This window comes from Zootermopsis nevadensis, unplaced genomic scaffold (genome assembly GCF_977971745.1).
Source record: "Zootermopsis nevadensis isolate Lab colony 2312 unplaced genomic scaffold, Znev_1.0 Znev_ptg000028l, whole genome shotgun sequence".
Taxonomy (NCBI): domain Eukaryota; kingdom Metazoa; phylum Arthropoda; class Insecta; order Blattodea; family Termopsidae; genus Zootermopsis; species Zootermopsis nevadensis.
Genome location: NW_028259160.1, coordinates 8,539,526 through 8,565,289, shown reverse-complemented (window position 1 = coordinate 8,565,289; position 25,764 = coordinate 8,539,526). Strand labels below are relative to the sequence as shown.

General features: G+C 36.3%; 3 protein-coding genes across 4 annotated transcripts in view; 2 read left to right on the top strand and 1 right to left on the bottom strand.

The window, feature by feature from the left end:
- Window positions 1-2,785: 2,785 nt before the first annotated feature.
- Window positions 2,786-5,582, top strand: LOC110832303 (vacuolar ATPase assembly protein VMA22). 2 transcript variants are annotated; one of them, XM_022069178.1, is made up of 2 exons: window positions 2,786-2,939; window positions 3,999-5,582. In XM_022069178.1, the coding sequence occupies exon 2, from the start codon at window positions 3,999-4,001 to the stop codon at window positions 4,596-4,598; it is 600 nt and encodes a 199-aa protein (XP_021924870.1). In that variant the 5' UTR covers window positions 2,786-2,939; the 3' UTR covers window positions 4,599-5,582. The 2 variants fall into 2 exon arrangements, with proteins under 2 accessions (XP_021924870.1, XP_021924871.1); XM_022069179.2 differs by lacking the exon at window positions 2,786-2,939 and adding an exon at window positions 3,128-3,280.
- On the bottom strand, window positions 5,140-11,947 carry msl-3 (male-specific lethal 3). The gene is made up of 11 exons (XM_022069176.2): window positions 11,807-11,947; window positions 10,978-11,046; window positions 10,775-10,884; window positions 10,024-10,330; window positions 9,342-9,505; window positions 8,764-8,910; window positions 6,999-7,186; window positions 6,265-6,484; window positions 5,839-6,077; window positions 5,658-5,742; window positions 5,140-5,349 (listed from the first exon to the last, which is right to left on the bottom strand). Exons 1-11 carry the CDS (start codon window positions 11,906-11,908, stop codon window positions 5,280-5,282), a joined length of 1,701 nt encoding a protein of 566 aa, XP_021924868.1. The 5' UTR covers window positions 11,909-11,947; the 3' UTR covers window positions 5,140-5,279.
- Window positions 11,948-13,646: 1,699 nt separating this feature from the next.
- LOC110832308 (uncharacterized) overlaps window positions 13,647-25,764 on the top strand; it is a 74,760-nt gene continuing 62,642 nt past the window's right edge. Inside the window, exons 1-2 of the mRNA XM_022069186.2 lie at window positions 13,647-13,796; window positions 16,553-16,714. Coding sequence (XP_021924878.1) covers window positions 13,759-13,796; window positions 16,553-16,714 — 200 coding nt within the window. The 5' untranslated portion in view covers window positions 13,647-13,758. The remainder of the gene's footprint in view (window positions 13,797-16,552; window positions 16,715-25,764) is intronic.

Genomic DNA, 25,764 nt, shown 5'->3' with positions numbered 1-25,764 from the left:
ATTACTAGGCTGAATGACCTCTGCAGTTTATGCAACGTCATTAAATTACGCCCGAGTCATCACCAGCACTAATGCGTGCGGTCTTATACGGGGTCTGAGTGGGTGACATCGTATTTCGTAAGCTCAAATTTAATTTTTGTTCCAGAGGCCGATTATCCTGACTGGGGTGCTTCATGACGGTCCTCAGTCCACCCAGGAAATGTTTATATACATTAAAATGGAACACGACTTACACCGCTGCCTTCACAGTGTTCCGGTATTTACTACGTAGCGTCGTTAAATAAACGAAGACAAATGCAAATTAACGTAAGGTATGCATGCAATCGGCTTGACCATCCAGTGCCTCGATCCTCAACTGGAACTTCATATCAACACGGCACGAAATAAAGACACCCCTGAACCAGGCCTCTGAAACGCAGGGGTAAGTGGGATGTAGCAAATTGACGCCAAAATACAATGCGGCATAGCAACTTGTGGTGGGAAGCGATAATTGCATTTCTTTTCCACACCGAACACCTTTGTGGCAAACCGATTATTATTTCTTTAAAACCTGCCACAACTGATGAAGGCCACTACCTCTGCTCCATTAATTATATCACCCATGACTTGCATAGCTGTGTTTGGCAAACAATAGCCGACTTGAAAATAAAGGTGACCTTGAATGAAAGAAATCTGAACCTGGAGGGTTGAAGCAGAGGTTGGTGCTCTGTAAACGAGCGCTCGACTGCCACCAACCCAGTCAGTTCAGAAACGGAGTGACCGAGTGACCAACTCGAAGGAAGGATGGTAAAGAAATTCCCCCAAATGGTCTCTTTCCTTCAGGTTCTCCGACTAAACGCAATTATATTCCTCAAGGTGCCGTTGTTTGGTGCGGGTTTCGGGCCAAGCGCAGACGTGACCATTGCACGATAAGGCATGGAAAAACTCTTTACAGATGCTGTAAGAGTCACAACAGCGTCAAATAATGTTGGAGAATACATCTTTTCAAGCTAGTGGGCAGTGAACATGTCGGAATTAATTTATTCTTACCGTTTTAATTAAATAAATTTGTTTGTAAAATGTAGAAAATTACAATAAATACTGAAATTCTTTATTTGTATAAATTACTAGTCTCACTGTCGTATTAGAAATATGTATATCTGCATTTAGTTGAATATACGTCTTCTTTGTAAAGTGATCTTTTTATTTGTGTTTAAATAATGTCACTATGAGTTAAAAGTGGACATATATTTTGCATTACATTTAATTTGACCAAAATCCCCATTCTTCTCCTTTTCTAAGAGTAATATCTTAAATCATCCAGAAAAATGGATCCACTGCTCGAATCACTTCTCAGCTAGAAAATGTATCGGTATTATCTACTGAAAAAATACATAGTCAAATGTTTGAGACCGATATTTAGTCGTAAAGTGAGAAATTTTGCTGCTTTTATAATGAATTAGTCGAAGTAAATTGAGTTCATACCTCAACACTTCTCGTACCTATCTCATTCAATACCCGTGCTGGGATTCGTGTCTATTCGACTCTCCATACGCAATGCATAAAACGGAGATTGACCAAGAAGAGGCCATGTCTGCCCTTCAATATATTCCAAAACGAAAAGAAAAAGAAAACTAAAGTTATGCTCCATGACGGCCAACATATCTCATGTGCAGTACGAGTCAATGTTGAGAAGGCCATGCATCTTTCCATTTCGCTTTTTTAAAATTTATAACACTGATAAAACCAAAGTACATTAATATATTTCTTACAGTTACAAAATATGAAGAGAAGTGTCTGAAATGCGCCCGTTTGTGATAGAGTTGCAAATAATATCTGCATTTGTGGTTTATTTAACAACGCTATCAGGAACTTTTGTACAGCGCCGAATGCTAATAAATGGAAAGGAAATGGAAGAGAGCGGTCGTGGCATAAATTAAGTGAGGTACTATCCCGGCAATTGCCTGGAGGACTGAATAACACCACGAACATCCTCAATGAGAAGGGCCTGTCTCCGGACCGAAGTTTGGATCCAGAACCTTTTGAACACGAATCAGGAGTGCTAACCACCTGATCGCGACGTTCGGTCACTCAGATTCCGAGCAAGAGTAACATTTAATGAAGAAAAATGTAAGAAGTTGTGGCATTTTTTACTTTCACGGCGGTTAAGATGTTGGTCTCCTGGGTTGTAATGCCATGTCGGTATAAATTAGCCTTTTGGATGTGCATCGTTTGCATACATGTGCCACCTATTGAGTACTTATAATACTACACAATCATAAAACACTGCTTTGGTATGCCATCTACAGAGGCATGTGGAAAACTACTGTGATAACAAGAGCATAAAACATTTGGAATGGATGCAGTAAATGGACAATAGCAACTAGCGACGGATTCCAATGGTGATGGTTTCTCATCATAATTTTTGCTGTAATACTGTAGTTCCAAAAATCTATAAATATCTGTTATATTTGTACTATAAACAAGTATTGTATTTGTGCTGTGCTTGCTCTACATCCTTGGCTAAGGTTTATGAAGGACTATGGAATGTAAATAAATTCTATTTTATTCCATAATAAGCTCTGCAGCATTTGAATGTTCCACTTCTTGGACTAAAGCTGGATTGTGCGGTTTTCCCGTGTTATTATTACAAAATGTAACAAAAATTAACCAAATTGTAGCTGAATTTTCATGCTTTGATGGTTGTTCTCTTTGAAAATTGACCCGCACATCTGTGGCTGAGACCGTAATCTGTGATTCATGGTGCATTCCTTTCATTATTTCATACATTAGTTGGCATATTCAGTATAAGCTCCCTGTAATATCTGTGGCTGTGATATTCATCTGTGATCCACGGCGCATTTGTTACGTTAATCCAGAGGTTTGTTGTGTTGGTCACATGCAAAGTTTCTGAAATAGATGTCTTAACTTCATGTGACTGTATAAACGTTGGAGTAGAGGTTAGTACGTTGATATTTAAAATATTATTTTATTGTGCACTTTCTTTGACCTTCCCATTTTACCATATTTATGGGCGGGTAAGCAGAAGTGCTATATCAAATGTACTGAATAATGGTCTTTATCTCTGTATTATTTGGAGTGTAAGACAAATTTCAGAACACATACCATGTATAGAATATACCATGGAGTGAATTTAATATCAGTATATATATCCGTTGCTTCAACTGAGAAGAACATGAGCTGTAAAGCATTGCTCAGTGTGAAAAAAAAAACTTAATAGGTTATATTAGGGCGGAGATTCCTCATTATCATACGACCTTTGGCTGACCAGCAATGGAAAGTAATTTGTAACAAATCTAACACTTTGTATAATATACACCTAAACCAGTACTTTAAGTGTGTAGAAAATATTTTAGAAAAAAAATAGTACAATATTAGTAAATTTTAATGTGGGAGAGGATTCAGATATGTGGACTTGATTTTATGACATGGTAAATAGGCAAAGTATGGAACAAGTGGTGATCTCACTAACCGTCTTCTCAATCATAGTAGGTAAGGGCACTGCAAGGGGATCTTCATGGGATAAAGACACTTGCAGTATCTGAGTGTCATGCTACTGGGCTTTACGACATATGAATGTGATGGAGTCAAATCTGTGAGAGCAGAAACAGTGGCTCTACCTCAACAGTTTAACTTTTTAAAAAATTGTTTGTTACTTATGTTTTAATAAGTGTTATTTATGGTTTAAGTATGTTGTTATTCATTCATAGAAATTAACATCTTCTTTTGTCAGTTAATTACACCATTTTCAGCAGTAACAGGAAAATGGCATTATGTTGTGAGCATGTTGAAGATACATTATAGGAAAGAAAGCTTGCTGTAACTTATTTGTCTGGTCTTAGAATTCAAAGATTCAGCAACAAGTCATAAGAAAGCCTGATCAGGACCTTGCCCAAAGTTAGTTCAGTTTGATGCATCTTGTTTCCTTGTAATATAGTACCTACTTATAATGCTTCTAAATTCCCCATTAATAACAACTAAAATGTGTTGTTTTACAGATGAACCATGATATACTCGAGGTATGCAAGGAGTTGGATGGCCTAATGATTCGAGCTTTGGAACTTATGGAGGAACAAATTAAATGTAAATTAAAACTTCAAGAGATTATGAAGTCAGGTTGCCTGGAATTAGCAAAAACTCGTTACATAATGGGTAACCATAATGTATCATACCTGCAATTACCAACAGAAGGGAGTGCTGAAATTACAGCTCTAAGAACAGTAGCTTCATCAGTTGAAACCAAGAATAATTTGGAGCACATGATCTTTGAACTTCATACTTTAAGTCCACAAAAGAAATCACAGGGAAAACAAGAGGAGAATAACCTTAGAAATAGAGCAGATAAAGATGATGATGAAAGGAAAGAAGCAGATGATTTGAATCATAAGAAAGGTGAACAGAATGGGAGTGTGCCTGCTTCTGACCCAATAAAATGGTTTGGTTATCTTGTACCTCAGAACTTGCGTCAAGCTCAGAAAGGTTTTCACATGGCATTGGAGTTAGTGGTACAGAGTGCAAACATTCAGTCTGAACTTGAGGCAACATGCAAGAGATATGACAAGCTTTTAAAATTGAAAACTAATATTGTAGCTAGTTAATTGTAATTGTGACAAAGTTGGAGGATGTACTCCCATTTTAAAGAAGCTATAGTACATTTCAGAAGCACTGAAGTGTGTTTGTATGCATGATGATGAAAATGGTAAACAGCATCAAAATGGAGATTTCAGCTTGAATGGTCCAGACCAAGGAGCTAGAATGGATGATAGAAATATGGATGTAATATTACTGAAATGTAGGTGCTATGATGTGGTGGCTAAATTTATGGCATTATTACTTAGAATTTGCCATATGTGCTCAAAGCACTGCAACTGTGGTTTCCTGTATATGACTTCTCAACTATAGACAAATCAGATGACAATCTGAGTGACGATTAAAGAGACTACTAGACAGTTACACTGTTGAGGCCAAAACATGTAATTTATTGGCCTAACTTCATGATCAGAAGATAAATACTGGTGCATGAAGATAGTAGATATGGAAAACAATGGAATTTTCACAAAGCACTAAATGGTCTGGAGTAAAACATGGTTTAACCTAAAAGCTACAGGAAATGTGATGCCACATTTCATAACTACACTGTTTTTATACAAAATACTTTAATAATTACAAATTTCAGAAAACACAATTATACAGTCTTCTCAAAAAGCTTTTGATTGTCACTACAATAATACTCTAACTAAAGCACAGGAATCTGATGAGAATAAATCTGAAGAAACATGTTATCCACAGATACTGCTGTTTTCCTTATAGAACTGTTCACCGAACCATTCTTGGTGTTCCTCCATGTAACTGAAACAACAGAGTTAAGCTTGAAACTTCTTAAGGACTTGGCTCCATGCAGTATCCTATATTCTTATAACACAGTCTTTATCACCCCTTGATTCTTATCTGGGAGGTTACAGTTTAAATCTTGGCTTGGAAACTGGTTATTCTGATGTTTTCTGTTATTTTCAAATTATTAATTTTATATAGTCATGCATACTGTCCATTGTTTCTCAAAATTAAATGTTAACAATACTGAACAGTAATTTTTTTCATGCATATAAACAGCCAGTCACTACCAGCACTGTTCCTCCATATATTCTTTTCCTACTCACCCTAGAAACATGTCTAGGTGACGCAGAAGAACTTTCAACTTCCTTTCTGGCATGTTTGTGGCATAAAGTAAATCAGGTAACTTAACTGCAAATAAATACATAACAATCACATTATCATGAAAGTACTGTTATTTTCCCATTTTATACAGCTTGCGAGAGCAAAAACTACAAATGTACATACCAAATAGCCTTGCCAGATGTATGGCCCCATAAACAAGTGATGGGGCTACAGGTACTTCTGAGTATAGGCTTTGAGGAACTAGCTGCCAAGCAAGTATCTGAGACAACAGTGTTGTGTGCTTTGGTGACGAGGATGCTACTGAACTGGCAACTGCATGGGAATGAGCAGTGTTACCAGCAGCAACAAAAGGAGGTAAGCTGATAGTAGGAGTGGAGCACCGAGAGCTTGTGCTGGCAATACTGCAATGGCAATCAGAACATTTGCAATTATTCTGTGTGTTATTTCAATGTATTTTCCACAAACAAAATGTCCTCACAAATTCATCTGCCAATACTAATGGTTAACAGGGTTATGTACCACATTTTATCACATACTAAATCACTAATATGGCTACAAAATATGCAGTGTAACAATAAAGATACCAACCTTGACATCTGTGTGTTACATGGCTCCTGCTTGATATTGGTGAGGGCGAAGTGATGTGCTTCTTGTTTTATGTTGATTACATGAAAATGATTTTCATGGAAATTAGTGCCATGGTTCAGAGTTCGAGCATTCAGTTTGCTAATGTCATTGGCATCAGGTAAAATACACTCATTTGCATCTGGCCGATGAGAACGCAGGCTTCTTTTCCTGTCGCCTTCACCTAGTATAATAAATTATACAGATAAGAAGCACTAGCTTCAACACATATCTGGTATTCATATGCTGGTGGGTAATTCAGACAAGTATAATACTTCAGTTTGCAGATGGCAAAGGGTGGTAAGCGTTAAAGGGAGTTAGACTGTGGTCCTCTGGGTTGTGACAAATCTTGTCAGTGTTACAATTTCAGTGCCACATCTCCATCTTCAGGATAGTCTGTATACATTTTAATCTAGATCATATATGTAAATATTGGGCCATTTTTGTACATATAAATCCTGGTCTTATTTACTACTATTCTAAGTTTTATTTCAAGACACAAACTTGGCACTAATAATTTTATTCATTACTTGTCTGTAATGTCCAATTGGAAAATACAAACATTCCCTTCCATAGCTTAAAATTTCAAGTGGTGCATTCAATATTCATTTATCAAAAATAAGTTCCTACTTTTCATGATAAAGAATGAGTTTACTAACACTAAAGTTAAAAGTAATTAATTTGCTGCCCATTTATACCTGTGGTATCTCCATTATCCAAACCATGTTCTCTGCCTGTTATGTGCATCATGCTACCAGTACAACAGTGGGTCTGCCCATCGGTTTCCATCTCATCATCTTGGCCAGGCAATGAGAGATCATCATCATCATCATCTTCATCCTCCTCCTCCTTCACAACAACGTTATTGAGTTCGTTGTCATAAATTCTGAAAGAACAGCTCTTTGTGCTTCAGCATTTCTTACAGATTGTAAAAATTAACACACCATCACTCTTATTTTGACACTATTTTCACCTGTTTTCTACATAGGATGTTATTAACACCCTCTTCAAATGCATATATAAAACAGCAAGCATTAAAACATACTGACTACAAACTGTTTCTACATACAGGTAGCCCTCTATTTTCCCTGATTCATAATAACGCTTATTTTGAAACCAGAAAGTCAAAAATTTAAAAAAATATATTTTACTGTTATTTATAATGTTTCTCCTACTGCTTCTTACACTAAATCGTAATTCTTACATCACTGATTTTGAATAAAAATTATAAATACAGTCATCTCTGCAATTACGTATGTTTTGTTAACGCGGATTTGCTCCAATGAGATCGATGAATCAGTAAAAGCTGTTTGTGAAAGGCAAACTTTTGCATATGCGAGTTTGCCCTTGTGCTACAGCAAAGAGGAGCATTATGTCATCCATGAGGCCCTATCATGAAATTTTGAAAGAAATCAAGACAGTCCACACTACATGCCTTCTTTAAAAAACATGACGATCCTCAACCAGGGACTTCGTCAGAGAACTAACGCCGCTTCATCACGCCATTGCCGATTGTAAGCGTATAAAATATATTTTTTAAATTCCCTTTATTTTATTTACGTTATTTCAGAGCTTTAAATGTAATATCATTATATTAATCGTCAATGTGTGGGTGCTGGGAACGCATGTCATTGACTTCCCATTGATTTACATTATAAAATTGTTTCAATTTACGCCGGTTCGTCCAGGAACATCCCCAGCGTAAATCGAGGGCTACCTGTATTTTCATTTGGTATATGCTATATAGTATTATGGCATGTCAAGGAACTATTACTAATGTAAAACTGTAAGTATAATGAACTATGCAAACACTTCATATTTTTGACATATCTAAAAATTTGAAATGACCATAAAAATGCAGAATAAGAAACTGTGGACAGAACTTATGACACCCACTTTACTTTAAAGATATCTTGATGTCAGCAGAAAGTACTAACAATTATACAACGTAATAAACCATTTCTGCATATAGTTTTAAACTTTACAGATTCTGCTTATATTAAACTTGTCAGATGTGAAATCAAAGTGCACCAGTGCTGTGTCCCACCATCTCAATTTTTAACAAGTGTTATGCTGGTATGTATAGAAAGGTAAGATATTCACATAAATGCTCATGACAGTCCATCAGCTGGTTCAAAGGTTATCAGGCAAGGGTCAGAATATGGATAGGGACCTGAGCCCTTCATAAAATAATAAAGGTGAACTAAAAATGTGTGTACATTCAACTTTTATCCTGTTTAGACAACAAACCCTTCACAATGACACTGCTCTTTCAAAAATTGATTTATAAGATGATGAAACTAAATCAACAGATCCTTGTTAAAAAGGGATTATGTATTGGACACTAATAAGCAGAAAGACAGATGGCAATTGCTTGAGGCAGGTGGAGAGATACACTAGTTATGGCATGGTAATAAATCAATTCACAGAACAAATATAAACTTAATAAGGTGATAAACCCACTCTATTTCTTGTTTGATTGTAGGCTCTGCTTGCTGATTTCTGAGCTGCTCGAACTGCTCTCGCTCTTGGTTATACAGCAACAAGTCACTGAGTGTGAAGTCAAAGTAAATACGTACACCATCAACAACTTCTTTGCATATATTTAAGCTGAAACAATTTTGCATTTATACATAAACATAATAAAACAAAGAACATGTTTCTCTTAAAATGTTCAGCACTATTAATGAATGGCCACTTCTTCCTCATATTTGTCTCCAAAATCTATTGACATCTGTTAATTTCATCATTATTACTTCATTAATATGCAGACTTTCTAATCCTAATTTTATTCTAATTCAACTAGCTCAAATTTCATTCCTTTTAACTTCATACTGTCATGCCTTCTGGTGACAGTCATGTTGTCTTCACTAGGAATCATAACAAGTGATACTAATGATATTAAGATCACACTGTCTTCACTCAATTTTTCTTTAAGGAGCTTTATCATTGACTACAAGTACCACTTGCAAATGAAGGCCTCATGTTCTGCTAAATCCTTCTGGAGATCAACTGGTTAACTGAGATGCATATGTCTGTACCTGCGACAAGCTCTATCCAGATCCCTGCCTTTATTATTTTCGTAATGATAACGATATCGACGTTGTGGTTTCTCCCCTATACCACACAACTGATTCACAGCACAGTTCTTTACATATCCTTCGAGAATTGTTACTATATTTGGATCAGCTGGAAGCTTCAAAACCTGTAATTACAGAATTTCATAAGAGGTTGGCAGTGGCTGGTAAACATGTCTAACAAAGAAGAATGCATACTCGATCAATGAATTTTACAATTACTGTCCCTATGACCATGTGTCATTGATTAACTTCCATTATATATTACAAAAGAAGGTACTACTAATGAAAATAAATAGTCTATACATTCCAGTTGTGATATAGAGAATGTCCCAGAAAGATGTATACACATTATAATATGGCAGCCACTTGTAAGTCAGTTGCTCAGAACTGTCAACTGTGCCACAAAACTGTGATTTTGAACACATACGAGATTAACTAATTCACCAAATGCTAATGCTGATATATGCAATGGTTTAGTTTATTAAAACGTCTTTATCCCATGGACTGAATGTGTATATAAATCTTTTGGGACATTCTGTAAATTCAGGTCATTAATCTCAGTCATTTCATGTGACCTAACCAAAAAATAGATTAAAGTTAGTAAACGGTCATAGTATTACGTTATTAAAACACAACAGCTTACTTTATTTTTCTTTGTGATGAGATCATGATCTTCCTCCAATAGTCTTTTCAGCGTATCACTGAGCTCCAAGGGTACCCGTTCCTCATCAGCTTCACCAGAAGATTCTACTTCAGACGATGTCATCTCCTCTCCTTCATCACTGTTGTCTCCATCTCGCTGACTGTGGCTTCCTCCCGAGCTTCCATCTTCAGAGGACCTATCCCCACCACGTCGTCGACGTAACTTCTTCTGCTCCAGGCTCTCACTAATTTTCTCTGACAGTTTCCGATGGCGCTTCTTGCGCTCACGTCTGTACAAGTATGCACCCCTACAACAACAAAACAAATGTTAATAAATAACATGGCCTTTTATCATGTAATTTATCGACCAAAACCCTTAGTGATATTAAAGTTGGTGAGCTCAAAAACAAATCAACTCCAAAACATTATTTTCCCTGTCAACTTAGTTTTAGATCTGATAAACACTTAAGTTTAGGTTATAACTAAATCATAACTTATCCATTTAAGCAAGCCAGTGAATAGCTTGTTGTGCAGCACAGAATTGTGAACAGTGATCAGGTCTTAAATAGTAATACTGTACTAGCACAAAATTTGTAAGCGCAAGTTCTATCATAATCAAATATTTGGTACCTTACAGAACAAACCTTTCATACAAATAATTCTTATTATAAACAGTTCAATACAAACTGTCAATCCATAATATTGGAATAATTACAGAAAATGTAAAAAATTAATATACAAGTATTACTCACAACTGAAGTTGAGCTTTTTCAGCCAGGTCTCTCTGCAGTTGCCGATTCTCGTCAGTATCCTTCAGCACATAATCCTCACTCACACATCTGTCCCATGAAGAATTCCAACCCTTTATCATAAGGAAAGTATTATAACAATAAAGTAATTCAGTAAGTAGGGGCCAAAAGAAACTAAAATTAAACAAAATTTTAATCAATCATACCTGAAAATGGATAAGATATTCTATTGCCTTTCTCCCCCTTTGGTCCTTGTTCACAATAACCTCCAGTACCTGTAATAAATGAAGACTGTGTTCCAATAGATACTAAAAAAATAGTTTCTATTTATGTTCGAAAACCAAATATGAATAGCAACGTATAAAAATTTGTGTAAAAAATATTTTAACTGTTAATACATTGAGTGTAGAATGTTCCCAGTGACAAGACGAAAGTTTTAGAATGTATGTGAACATGTGAAAATCATGCAGTCCCATCACTATCTTAAACTTCATCCATTATAAATTAAAGTGATTTATGCTCCTTCCAATGTTTAATTTTATATTTTATTTTAAATATGTGCTTATGCATGGCAAAATTTTGCTGAGTTATGTTACTGTTTGCAAGAATCTGTCACTTAACTTGTAACTGACTGCAATCTTCTAACTATACTTCGAAATCAATACTAAAACGTCATCTGAACTCACTCTACTACTAACTCCCTGGCCAGGACCTTGCAGTTACTCCCCCTCCCCTTCGCCGGTACTAAATGAAATGACTTCCTGTTTAGTCACAATAAAGAGAAACAACTCTATGTCATTTATTAATAGATTCATGCGAATGAGCAACATTCAGTATCCAACGATGAGTACTTCTTAATTATTCTGATATCATTTTTATAGAACAACCTCCCAATACGAAAGCGTAAAATGAAAACAAATGACAGTCGCCATGCACGCTTGTCTACCATTCTTTTTTTCTCGGCACAGATTCTCGAAAGACATAATTACATTGTGCAAGAACGTACATACACTATTTTATCTTAAACTATATTACCTTAGAATCATATAGCACTTTTGCTTTCGTCGGATCTGGTTCATAACATAGAACCTTTTCTCCTTCGGAGAATTTGAATTTCACACCTCGAGTAGACACCATCCTCCATACCAAAACAACAGTATGAGAAATTCAGCGAACAAACCGGTATTTTGATGGAGGAATGAAGCAATGCAAATACTATTTACATAAACGCAATTAAGTTCTATATCTAGATAAGAGCAAAATATTTACTTCAATATTTTACTTAATATGGGTAAGTAACAAACACCCATATTGTCATTTACAAAAGGAAAGAAATGAAAATAAACTTAGTCAAGCTCGAGGAGGTTCCTACCCCTACTCCGAGTACTTGCCCTCTTTTTCTTGACATGAATTTTTTAGCTAAACCAGCATTAAAATTGTATGATGACTCTCTTACAACATGATCTTGTAAATATGTATGTGTTGGTTTTAGTGAACGATGTTTAATTTCTTGAAGGTATTTCACTATGAGTATGAGAAATATTCCAAATCAGAGTAGAACATCGACCATGAATTACAAATATACACCATAAATTACTTGAAACTTTTCAGACCACCCACCATCGGGTGTAGGAACTATTTTCCTTTTATGACAGGCAAAATGCAATGTCTCACATCTTAGCATTACACGCCACAAAAGCCATAAGAATTATTAAATGTCTCTGAACATTTGTGCTTCATTTATGGCTGTTAAGAACGGATAGAAAGAAACAGCTGATTTTACTGTACGTGCTGTCCCGCTCGCTACACGGTACGGGACGTTATTAATCAAACTTTTGACACCAATAATTTGATTACGTGCGTATGTACCGCTGCCTTACTCACGGCTCTAACCACAGATAAGTGCTTAAATGAAAATAATATAAATATTCATTCAATTATAAATGATGTGAGAGATTGTTGGAATCGATACCAACCTACAACCGTATTTATACAAGTCATTAATTTAACAAGTGTGAATCTGCTGTATTGTGATCGTGTTAATTACATCAATCTATATCACATAGAGCATTGGGGACTCGATTAATCAAAATTAAAAAATTAAGAAGATTTTAAGTTCTGGCTAAATATCAGGCCTTTTTAATATTCAGTAATCTACAGAATGTATGTTTTAATCGTCTGGCCCAGAGGTTCCCAAACTTTTATACCTTGCGCCCCCTTAAAACATTTCATAATTTTCACTCCCCCTTCCAGAACAAGTGCAAGCAAACAAATTTGACATAAAATTTAGCTATTTGTATACAGCACTGTAAAGCTATGTCTACACTCGTGCGCTTTTACGTTCGTCAATGGCATGCGTTATAACGCAGATTTTTTATCACTGCAAAGCTCACGTACTTGAGACAGCGGTGTTGATATTAACGTTAAGACAGCAATAGGCCTACATTTTATTTGGTGTAGCGGATTGGGCACACGAACGAAAGAGAAAAATAATTTCAATCATTTTAATGGGACTGCAAACTGATAATACTATTTTATGATACTATTTGTATATCTAATCTAATTTAGCGGTTACACGGATGTATAAATTTAATTTTGCAAAACCGTGGACCGGCTTCGAATAACGTGATATGTATGTGAGATTTTAGACGGCGAGTATGAAGATGGATGTCTTTTGGCCTGCTGAGCCGTGTAGTATGGTAAAGTTTACCGACGTTTCAGAGGTGTTTCCTGCCTCCACTCGTCTCCCTTATGCTAGAGGTAGCAAGCGTCTCTGAAATTTAGGTAAACTTGTACTAGACAGCAACTCAGAAGCCAACCAGCCATCTGTATACGTAGCTTGCTTGTACTCAGAAAAGGTAGAGGAACTAATTGTGGAGGCGTATGAGAATATTACTTCCGGCTTGCGTTCGATAGAGGCATTAGAATATAGTACGTATTTGTCTTATTTGTGGTATTTGAGAACAATTATCATTATAGTAAGAGTAATGACTGTGGGAAGTGGCGGTATGTTAGCAAAGAAGAAGTAAGTGATTCTTGTAATAACGTAACATAATTAAAATTCATTTGTTATATATTTCAACATTAATACCTTACTCTAACCTAACCTCAGTAGCTGACTATATTTTCAATCACTTTCATGAAAGGACATTGGATGGTGGATTATCAGGTCTGAACGAAAAGCTCGAGGCTAAAGAAATTATAGGAATACAGGCATAAATTATACTCATTTATTAATTTATTGGGGGTAGGTTAAAGAGTTTGTATGTTAGGTCTTGTTACTGTTAGTTAATATGAATTTGGAGAATAATCTTAACAGTATATTGCTCGGCTTTTTCTGAATATGAGGTTCATCTACAATAGTTAAATCCAACATACATTATTCTTTTCTATCCAATTATCTTAATCTATGAGATTTGGGGTTTTCACACCAGTGAGTATGAAGATGGCTGTCTCTTAGGATGATGTGCCATGTAGTCTGGTAGATACTGACTGACGTTTCAGAATTGCTTACTGCCTCTGTCGTCGGTGTGTCCTGATAGTCAGTAAGCACTTCTGAAATGTCACTTTCTTCCAGATTACATAGTGCAACATGCCAGAAGACAGTCAACTTCACCTTGATATATGATTTTGTATTTCATTTAAGGTCACTAGTTCTAATACAAACAAGTGTAATATAATACAGGTCTTTGCTTAGTAATGTAACTCACTTAAATCTTAATTTGGGATTTATATACACTTTAACATATATTATTCTGTTTATCAATTTATAAATCTTCCATAATTAATGACATTATTAATTGTATTCTTAATTACAAAACTTTCTGTGAAATAGTTATATGAACATACTCTTGTTTATGTAAGAATGTGGTATATAATTTGTCATACACATTTTTTTCTTTGCGTATTATTTTATTGTTATTATTTCTTCCCTGTTCTTAGGAACTGTATTTTCAGCATTTATGTCAGTTTTATGTGATTGGTCTTATGTTGTTAAGCATGGCTAGCTTGTTATGTTAGGTCATATACAAACTTATTCTACATTCTGATTAACAAGGATCCATGTAATGCATCTTATCTTATTCAGTCTAATCCAGCTCAGTGAAGTCTAGTCTAGTCATCTAGTCTCAGATCTCTTATATAGACTTACACACGAATTTATAGGTTTGGCACCATCCATTATTCTAACAACTTTCTTTTGTGAAATGAATATATTTTTTCTGTTGGTTGAATTCCCCCTCAAAAATTTTCCTTCTTCATTATAGAGTGAAAATAGGCAGAATAAACTGATATATGATTTGAATCTTTTGCAACAACTAAACTCAAAAAAAATCTTCTTGGGAAATTGACTGAGAAGACTTTATTAACCAAAATAAACTGATTTGAGAGTGTCAGCATTGCTGACATGAAACATAGATATAACTGCATAAGATGCTCCATTTAACTTTGGAACCATTTGATCAATATGAATTTTTCCATATTTGTGTGGTTATCAATTTGTAAACCAAGAAATTGTGTATTTACTGACTCTTCTATATACTTTCCATTATAACCGATACTTGTACTGGCTTATTATGGCGAATTATTTGTTATCAATTTCAATTTGTTTTATCTAGATTTAGGGCCAACTTTTTAGCAGTGAACCATTTACTCATATGAGAGAGAAATATGCTTGATGTTGTACAGAAATCATCAAAATCTTTGCTAGCAATTATTACATTTATATCATCAGCAAATATTATGTGTTTTGATAAGTTCTTTATTGTTGGAGGAAGGTCATTTATGTATTTATGAAAAGCAAGTGGCCTGTAACTGACCCTTGGGGAATTCCATGTTTTATTGTTCCCCAATATCAGAACCATTTCAGAGCAATTAGGAAATTTTAATTTATTTAACCTGTTTAATCTATTTAACCTATTACAACCTATATACTCTGTAAATTGTCACTGAATTTTGGGATTTATATATATGTAAAATGCTGTAATACAAATCATTTTTATTTACCTGATATATTTAATGATTGTATTGTAATGATTATGGAATTTACTAAGCAGTTATATGATACTAGGTAATTGAACTGGTTTAATTCTTTTAAAAAGTCCTTTCAGTTATGCTAAAAGGAGTGATGACTTGGAAGCTCACTGACCACTGATATTAGCAAATCAAAAGATCACCAGAGTTTAATAAAACATTCAGTTAATGACACATATTTTTGAATTTTCAAAATTATTGTTTTATTTGTACATTAAACACCCAGCAATTGATACAAAGTAAATTATATGGGATTAACATAATTTAGTTTAACATAACCTAACATGATGTCACCATGTTTGTATCATACACAAATAAATCCAAATATTAAAATAAAATATTTATTTTGATTTTACCATGACTGCAGAAGTTTGTTAGTAAACAGTATAACTAGATCAGAACATGATGTAGGGAAATGGGGCATGTGTAACTGTTCTCCATATTGTAAAGATATATTGATCATGGTTATTTTGTTTGTTCATTAGATTATTTAATGATGCTTTATTAATTACAGAGACTACACAATGTTGAACAATAGATAATAGGGTGATTATGGTGGATAAATTGTGAAGGATGAAGAGCAAAGTGCCATATCTTACTTTTAATGTTTTGAATGACTGATTAGATTAGCAGAACTATCGGGTTATGACCACATCAAAGAAGGAAGCTAAAATACTTGGCATGTTTTTACTGACAGTTTCTTTACACTTCATATGGAATTAATTAATTAATTTTTGATTTTATTTTTAGTTCTTACCCTCCTCAAGGTGCTCGGTGCCAGAAGTGTCTTGAATATGGGCACTGGACTTTTGAATGCAAGGGAAAACGCAAGTATCTTCATCGTTCATCACGCACATCTCAGCTGAAGAAGAGATTGAAGCTCCGGGAGGAAGCTGTACAGCATTCAGCACAGTAAGCTGCAGTCTTTTCATATTGACACTGTCAATTGAAGTATTATTATGTATTTTAGTAAGGCGGTGCAGTTTCTTCCACTTTCGCCTTATTTAGTCACTAAATATTTTGTAATGGCTGTGAAATGAGGCGAGAGTGAATGATGAGCCAATCTGCTTAGACCTGGATTTTCTGTAGTTGCATGAGGTTTGGATGCATATTTACTTGACTAATTCCAGAAAACTAATTTTACCCATCTATAGGCTGCTAATTTTAAACATGATGTGTGATAGTGTAATATTTGTGAATTTATGTTAATATTATAATTGTAGGAAAATGTTCATGTCTTCAACTAAAGAGTTTCTAAGAATGTTATTTATTTTCAAAATTTAGACATTCTTCGACAAGACTAATGGATTATACCATATTTAACTAATTGAACTGAACAAAGGCTTATGAATTGAGTTAAACATTTTATGACTTGAGCCAAGGATTATATGGAATCGAATAGGTTTGTGATTCTCATACCAGTGACTTCAAAACAAAATGGTGAACGTGTTCTGATTATAAACTGAGTTTTTTGTAGTTATCTTTACTTCTTCCAATGAGATGTCAGGATAGTTCATAAATTGAGCTTTGCCACTTCCTCCCACATTTATTTAAATTAGTTTATTATTCTCCTTATTATTCAGTGCAATATATTGTTTCAAGTGATGGGTCTTGTATGTGGATCCTTTTTGTAAAATTTTGGAAACATTATTTGCCCTGAGGGTGTACTCAGTAAGTACCTCTGAAACATCGGTTAAATTATACGTCGCATCTTCCTAGAAGACAGTGATCGTCATACTCTCCGCCGTGAGAACATGAAATCTCACCAACAATGTCTAAGAAATTTGTTATCGTGTTAGATTAACTCATTCTGCAGTTATTCATCTGTAAACTAGTTTCCAAACAGGTCTTTTCATGTTTAATTGTTAATTTAATACGCGGATAATCTTGTATAATTATTTCTGAAATCTAGTGTTCGATAATTTTGTTGCATTGTCTATGAAGACGAGTCGAAACTGTTGACAACCGTGCATTATCTGCGCTACTTATGGACCACCCATTGATAACATTCTAAAAATGAAAGAGGAGAAACTGAGAGCTCTATTTTCTTCTGTCATCGTCAGTGTAGCCGATAATAATTAGGCGTACTGCTAACCCGAAATAGCAGCTGCACCCTCTTCACATTCTCTCGCTCGCATACTTCACTACTTGTAGTCAACTCCAGGCCACGCAGGGATGTGCACTAATGTGCTGATGTGGTGTTGTCCTCTCCTGAACACGCACAGGTACGCTATGTCAACGGGGATACGTTGGCCTAATTTAATAATAATCGACTTTTATGTCTTCGCTACATTTCTCTGATTGCTGGAGTCCGGTTGTGGAGAGTAGTGACTTATTTATTTATAGTTTATTTAACGACGCTTTCTCAGTAGCCCAGACTATATAGCGTCGAAAATGACTGTTGACTATAATTTTTAGGCAGGCTGTAGAATTGCATCTGTAGGTCAGTTTTTATAAAATATGTACAAAATAATTTGGGAGCTAGACCGTTCCAATTGTTTATTTCCTGCAGTGTGCTTGACGTTTGCTTGGAGTGATTTATGCTTTCTAGTTTATTTGCACAATCGGGCTCTATAATTCTATCGTTACTCAAGTGCGATGAGTACTCGGCGAGAGATCTGGTGATTCCGTAGGTCCATCTGCTTATTTATTTTCATTCTGTGACAGTTTCGTAAAAAAGTGCGTTCTGGTAACCGCTGACAGCTCAATGCACTCACGTTTTGTTAGTACTTAAAGTTCAGTCCATTCTAGTAGCACAGTAATATTGTGTCTGACTTGCATTTGCTAGGAACCTGGTTTGAATCCTGGCAAAACACTGGATATCGTGACTGCCGTGAGATTAAAGTGTTGAACTCTGTAACCAAGATTTATGAAGTAAAGTTTCTTGGATTTACGCAGATTAGAAAAGGAGAGAAAATGTCGATATTCTCGGAGTTGTTTAAAAGAAGATATTGGAGCTTTTGGCTTTGCACTGGCTTTGCTGTTGGATTTGTTTGTACTGTCGTAATTATGTGTTCACAGGATTTTGTTATTTTATTCCATTTCTGCACATTCTGAATAGAAGGATTTCCGAATACGGTAATGAACTCTCAGGCTTTATAAAAGACGATGAATGTATTTAATACTATCTAAGCGACTGTTGGCTTGAAAATGGCTGTCTTCTGGGTTGTTGCGCTGTGTAGTCTGGTCGATGTTTACCGACGTTTCAGAGGTCATACTTCCTCCGTCATCAGGGCGATTCTTAGTATGAAGATTTCTGTCTTCTGGGTTGTTGCGCTGTGTAGTCTGGTCGATGTTTACCAACGTTTCAGAGGTCATACTGCCTCCGTCATCAGGTAGATGTGTTTTGTCTGTCAGTACGTTGTTAGGTCTGGCACTGTGTAGGCCTATTTGTGTTTGTTTTCCTTTAATACAATTATTAGCAAATCCCCTTTATTTATAAATGTGAGGCCCCAAGTACTAATATGGTACTTTCCATAGTACTAATTACATCTGTTTCTCCTCAATATAATTTTGTAACTAACTTGGTGTTCTTGTAAGTTCTTTAAATTACACACCTGAATGCAACTTTGCATGCTTTTGTATATTCATTGTCTTGGTTTTCGTGAAATGGTGTCACATACATCTTTTCTGTTGTGTGACGGTTCTGAATTACAGACAAACCACTTGGAATTCCAGCCAGATGGAGTTGAATAATCCTACTTGTGTCTGAATCGAGTTGCTGCTTGCTTCTGCTTTGCATGTCTCCTCCACATTCAGCAGTTCTCTTTCTGTATTATACGAACAGGATTTCCATAACCAACCATCAGGAGGGCGAAGCTCTTGATTCTCGTATACACTCTCCCCTCCGTCTCCCAACCCTTGCCTGCTGCTCCTCGATAATAATTGAGAATCTAGCCCTCGGGGCAATAAGGATCTATAAGGTGTCGTCATTTAGTTGTCACGGAACCTAATTTAAATGTGAAATTGAAATTTTAAATACGGAATTCATGATTTTAGGGAGATGAACCTTAAGTTCTGACTCCATTAATTCAGTTAACATTTAAGCATCAAAGATCGATATACACTACGTATGTTTTATCGACTACATTCCTGAGATACTAGGTTCACGCGTTCAAACTGTTGGCGGAATGCAGTTCTTTTCTCTTCGTTAGAAATACCAATCATCTTGGTCGAGCTATGACTCAGTTTCCTTGTATGTAGAAGGTACACGGGTCAAATATCTGTTGGGTAACTGAAATGTTTGTGGTTTGACCTTGTCTATGCCTATGGTGGTACGGTAGATGTAACTTAAAATGGCCAGTGTCGCCTTCTGAAATCTTTTATGCTCACTGTTCGTTGTTATCTTCTAAGTCTATTAGATTCTGTATAACCTTTGCAGTTGACAAGACGTCGTACAATTAGCCTGAGTTATATTCAACTGAAAACTACACGTGTGGGGTCTGTGAAGCTAATAAGTTAATGGCTGCGCCTTGGTTATGCTCTGATAATCTAGGTTTTCTAATCGTATTTTCTGGTTGTCATGGTGATGGTTAAGTGGATTTTCATTGTCAGCATATAGGTTTTTCGTAACCTGAACTACAAAATCAAAACGTGTTTGAGGTATTAATGACGTAGAAGCCAAAACCAGTATTTTCGAATAACTTTGACCAAAAGCATGTGCTGAAGTAATTTATATGAGAATTATAAATATTGTCATAATTGGAGTTTTAAATTTTTGGACCGTGGGAGTTGAGTCTATGTAAACTGTTGACATCATAACTGGGGATTTAAGAGCGCTTGATCAGTTCGTAGCAGTTTCGTGAACTATCAAACCTTATAACGTTTCCTGATTGCTGTAATTTAAACGTTAATTTTGATTTACGCCTTGATATTGTGCGTATCAAGATTAACGAAACCATTGAACGACGTCGGATTACGGATCACTGTTTGAGAATCGCAGGTGAGATGTAAATGTCACGAGTCGTCTTTAGAACAGAGCCCAGATTACCGCTTCTTCAGTAGCCATTGGAGCAGGTAGTTCATTGTTCTGCTTTATGTGCTAAGGTTCATTTTCGATTCAGGGAGTTGGTTGTAACGTCGTTGTACATAATTATTGCTTCCTATCTGAGTTCTCCCTCCGAGATACTCCAACCCTCTCGTTTCATTACACCGTAATTGGTTTGCAGAGAGAGAGAAAAGCAACTCATATTGTTGTTTGCTTATTAATAAAACATCCTTTATTATTTGACATTCATTTAATAGAAAGCCGTAATGTGGTATTCTCGAATTTCTGTTTCTGTTAAGAATTTAGTGTACGCAGATGACAAAGCCCGTACAAACGAAACCTTAAACTACTGAATTCTGGCTGCACATTGTAACGTAATTAAATTGTATTTCTAAGTTGACATCTTGCTTAATATGGCAGTATTTATATAAACCACGACTGATTAATCTTAAAACCTTGCATACCGTGCAGTGTATTGATATGCATGATTTCATACATATACACAACTGATTAGTAAATGCACATGTTTGCTTAGTCTTTATGAATGGAAGCGTATCTGTATTAAATTAAGCTCGTATCTCAAAATAAACACATCGAAGATCACTCGGTTATAGGTAGTAGGGAAGCAGTCTGTCTTTACTGAGAACCGAATGAAGCCCATAAATGTGCTGTGTGGTTAAAATGGAGCGTTGCTGTCAGTTAAGGATGGTGGTACACGCAGTTTCGCAATGTCGTGAGTGTCTGCCATCAAGTGCTGATGAGAATTTGACAGAAATTTTCACGGTGATTATTTAATAGCAGAGTAAAGCAAAGCTGTCCCCCTACCTGCTGTTGAGGCGTTCGGGGTGAGAGGAGGTAAAGCTCCTACTCATGTCAACCTCGGCACTAGATGGGGGTGAACGGTCAGCGTCATGCTCCCTACAGCGCTTTGCCCCCGGGAAAGGACCCCGCACCCTTTAGATAGGGCTGGAGGCTGGCCTGGCCTGGCCTGAGAGTCGGTTTGGACACAGAAGCTGAAAAGAAACCCTCTGCCGGAGATTGAACCCCGGCGTCCAGTCTATAATTAAGCACTATACTTACTCAGCTACTCCATACTTCACTTCAATAAACAGTCAGTTTTAACTCAGCGGGGAATAATATATTTCGTATGTTTATCTCTTGCCATCTTTATTCCTTTTATCATTTTATACCTTTATCTCCTTTCATCCGCTCTTCCATGTTCCTTTCCCAGTACTTTAATTACCCTTCCTTTCCGTATTTATAGTTTTTATTATCCCTTTCGTGTTATTGTCTCTTTCCCTGTAGAAAAACAACGTGAAAAGTGAGAGGTTTTCACGGCAAATGCTCTTCTGAGTTGTAGAGCCGTATAAACTTGCAGGCAGATGCGCATGTACAGAGTCTATACTGCACCACAATTCAGATCATCATGATCAACATCGAGAAGATGATGAATGCTACGTGTTGACGTTATTTGAACTTTTTTTCGCGACAATCGCATTCATTTGAATAGAACACAAGTAATCACGAAAGCATGAAACTGTTTAGTATTGTTCATTGCATGAGGTGCTATGAACAATATTTTATGTGTATTTGTCATTATATTGAGATATATTTTATAAATAAAAAATAGAAACGGAACATATCTTCAATAAAATAAGTCATCGGATTACGGGAGTAGAACCAAGTCTCCAAATGTCCTGTGTTAGATTGTTATACGATGGACACTGTTCAACATAAATGGGTGTGATGAATCTACAAATTATTGCTAACGTCTCAAGAATTGTGAAGCGGAGTGTCACGTGTTCGTCTTGAATTTGTTCGATTTTCGGTTCAGAGATTTTCTCTGATACTGCGCTCTGCGGTTCTTTATTTAACCTCTCACATTGAAGATGTTTGTGTCGTGGGTGTTAATATTTGACATGACAACTTCGCCATTGCATATTCCAGTCGGATATTCAGAAGCGTCCCTGAGGGATGTAACCTCCTTTAGGGTGGCCGTATGAGTTCTTGCGTGGCTGATGTGAAATCTCAAAGGGAAATTTATTTGATTACAGTAGCGGGAAGTCGGAGATAGAGAGAATGAAAAAAGGGTTTTGGTTTCCGAAGTACGCAAATGTGCGCTGGAAATTTCAGAGCAAGATGTTAAACGAGATTTCCGTACATACGAGTGCATTTTCTTATTCCTTACTCCATTCTTGCAGATCAGGCTAACTGAAGCGGTAACACATGTCATCTTTATTCAGTATATACCTGGTTTGCGTCTTGACTGAAGCGTAGATTATACCGAAGTGATAGTTTTGTCTAAAATTTTGGACATTGTTCATCATCTGTTGTTTCTCATCCTTTAGAATGATCTATAATGAGGTACTTCGTGAAATATCTCAGCCACTTCAGCCCACTTCCGGAATAGTGTATTAAAATATGACATAAACAACGACCGATTCCTTTCACATGATTTTCAGTTTACAGTTATCCAATAATCCGATGCTAACCCATGCAGTTAATAAGACGCTGTTAAGTAAACCGAACCAAGACCCCCCCATGTTTATGTACGTTATGGATTATACTTTGAACCATAATTAGTTAATTGTTTAAACTCTTCTGTTTTTAGTATAGGGTTCTGTTGTAGTAAACACATCTCTTAAAAACTTGAGTGATTCTTTGTAACTTGCCGTTACCCAGGGTTCTACTTTCAAAACTGCGTTAGGCAACGGGCACTAACCATTATTGATACAGAAGTTTCATGCAGTAACAGTGAACATTATCTTCCTGGTATCGTGTGTTCAGACAGTTGTATTTTAATTTTCGTGACAACACAGTTTTATGTACATTAATAACATATTTGTATATGTGTGGCTAGCATAGATAATTGCTGGCTTCTGGGTTGTAGCGCCTTGATGATAGAGGTAGCAAGCACCTCTGAAACGTCGGTTAACTTCAACCAGATTACACGGCGCTGAAACGCAGAAGACAGCCATCTTCAAGCTAACAGTCGCTCAGATAGTATTAAATACATTCATCGTCTTTTATAACCTGAATTCATGCTTAGTGAACAACGTAATTTATGTTTTAAGTAGCCGAATTTGTGCAGACTTGTGTGAATTAAACAGATTGTTGCACGTAAGTAAACGACACATTTCTAGGTGCGTGAACAACAAAGGAATATCGCACTGAAGTGCACCGTGAATTTCGAAACACGGTGTGGATGAATGGAGGCAGTGGGAACTAATTACAGATTAAGTTGGAGCGTCTGCCGCCTTACATCTGTAGCCCAGTGTTGTGTCGACGCCGAGGTTTTGAGTGCTTCACTCCCGTCTCTGTCTCCCTTTCACATTCCTCCATTCACTGGCGGATCAAATTTATCTGATTTTGCAACCCACACTGAAGGCATAGTTGCAAATAATACCACCCATTAAACTTTCACAAAACTAGACTAAACGTTTGATAATTTCTCACAAGTGTTTCTCAACCAGTATTAGCCGATCGCAAATACGTTTATAGACCTATGCATTTCACAGTTTGCTAATAGTAGTGAGATGTCTTTCAGACCTGTTTGTAATCTTATGCTGTTTATTTATTAAATTGTTTCTGTCTCGATATTTATCGTGTATCTACATGCTCGCACACACCGCGCTACTTCGGAATAGACGTGTTAGCATTCACGAATTGAAAATCTGCTAGATTTTAACTGTAACATATTCTAGAGAAAACGTGTGTATTGAAATCATAAGGATGTGTGGAAAAAGCATATGAATGTACTGATCCCCTGATGTTTGTGTGCAAACAGATGCACATTTCTTCGGAAACGTTTTTTGCGAGCTGAGTATATATGCCTCCTGTTAAGTAATTAGGCACATATGTTAACAGTGAAATCTGAAGAATGGAAACATGGATTGGGTTATAACTAAAATTGAATTTCTTGACGTGCTGTTTGGAAATATTACACTGAACACATGTTTATAATGGACACTTTGTTACATTGTGTTACAGTGATCTTTTAGACCTTGTCCATCGTCTAAATGTTATAAAATTGCAACGTTTCGGAAGGTGGATTCTACTTCCGTCATCAGGTAAAAAAGGGAGGTCCACATTTGAGACTAGTTCAGCCAGGGTACCCAAGAAGTAGGTTTCCTCCTGTCCACCTTTTTCACCTGATGACGGAAGTAAAATCCAACTTCCGAAACGTAATTTTTTATTTACATGATGGATAATGTCCGAAGGAGCAATCTGACACAATGCAACAGACCATTAATCTTCAAACTTCGACATGCTATGTTTAGTGTAGTCAAAAGCGGATGAGATATATGGACATGTAGCGTGCATAGGATGGACGAGAATTTGAAACACAATTTTTGTTGTAAAACCCGAAGGGACCACATAGAAGGTTTAGTTATGGATGGGAGGATAAGTTACTAAAATGGATTATGAGGTAATGGGACATGAAACTGTGGATTGGGTTTATCTGGCTCAGGATAGAGGCCAGTGGCGAGGTGTTTTGGACACGGCATTGAATCTCTGTGGTTAATTTCCTGCCCAGCTAAGCGACCATCGCGTTCTCAAGGATAGTGACATGTTTGTTTGAGTTTGCAGTTCGTGTGCCGATGTTGAAGGTGCGGTATGGCTTCTGTTTGTTGGATAGCTTCTAGGAAACTGGAAATTTGTGGGTGAATATTAGTCCCTTCAAAGCCAGCTTGTGACTCCGCACAGCAGTGTTGCAAATTAGTTCCAGTAGTTGTTGATTTGTGAACGAGCAAGTCATGTTTCTGCCATCTGTAGATATTAGGTCACAATTTGTTGCCTGCATCTAACTTTAAGATATTTGTGTCATTGAACTCCATGCCAGTTCATACGGTTACAATGTGTGAACTATGAGTTCTTGTAATTTTGTGTTTCAGTTTGGGGACGTAGGTCCTATTTAAAGAAATTAGTATAGTATATCGATACTTGTATTATTTTCATGTTACTAGTTGAATCC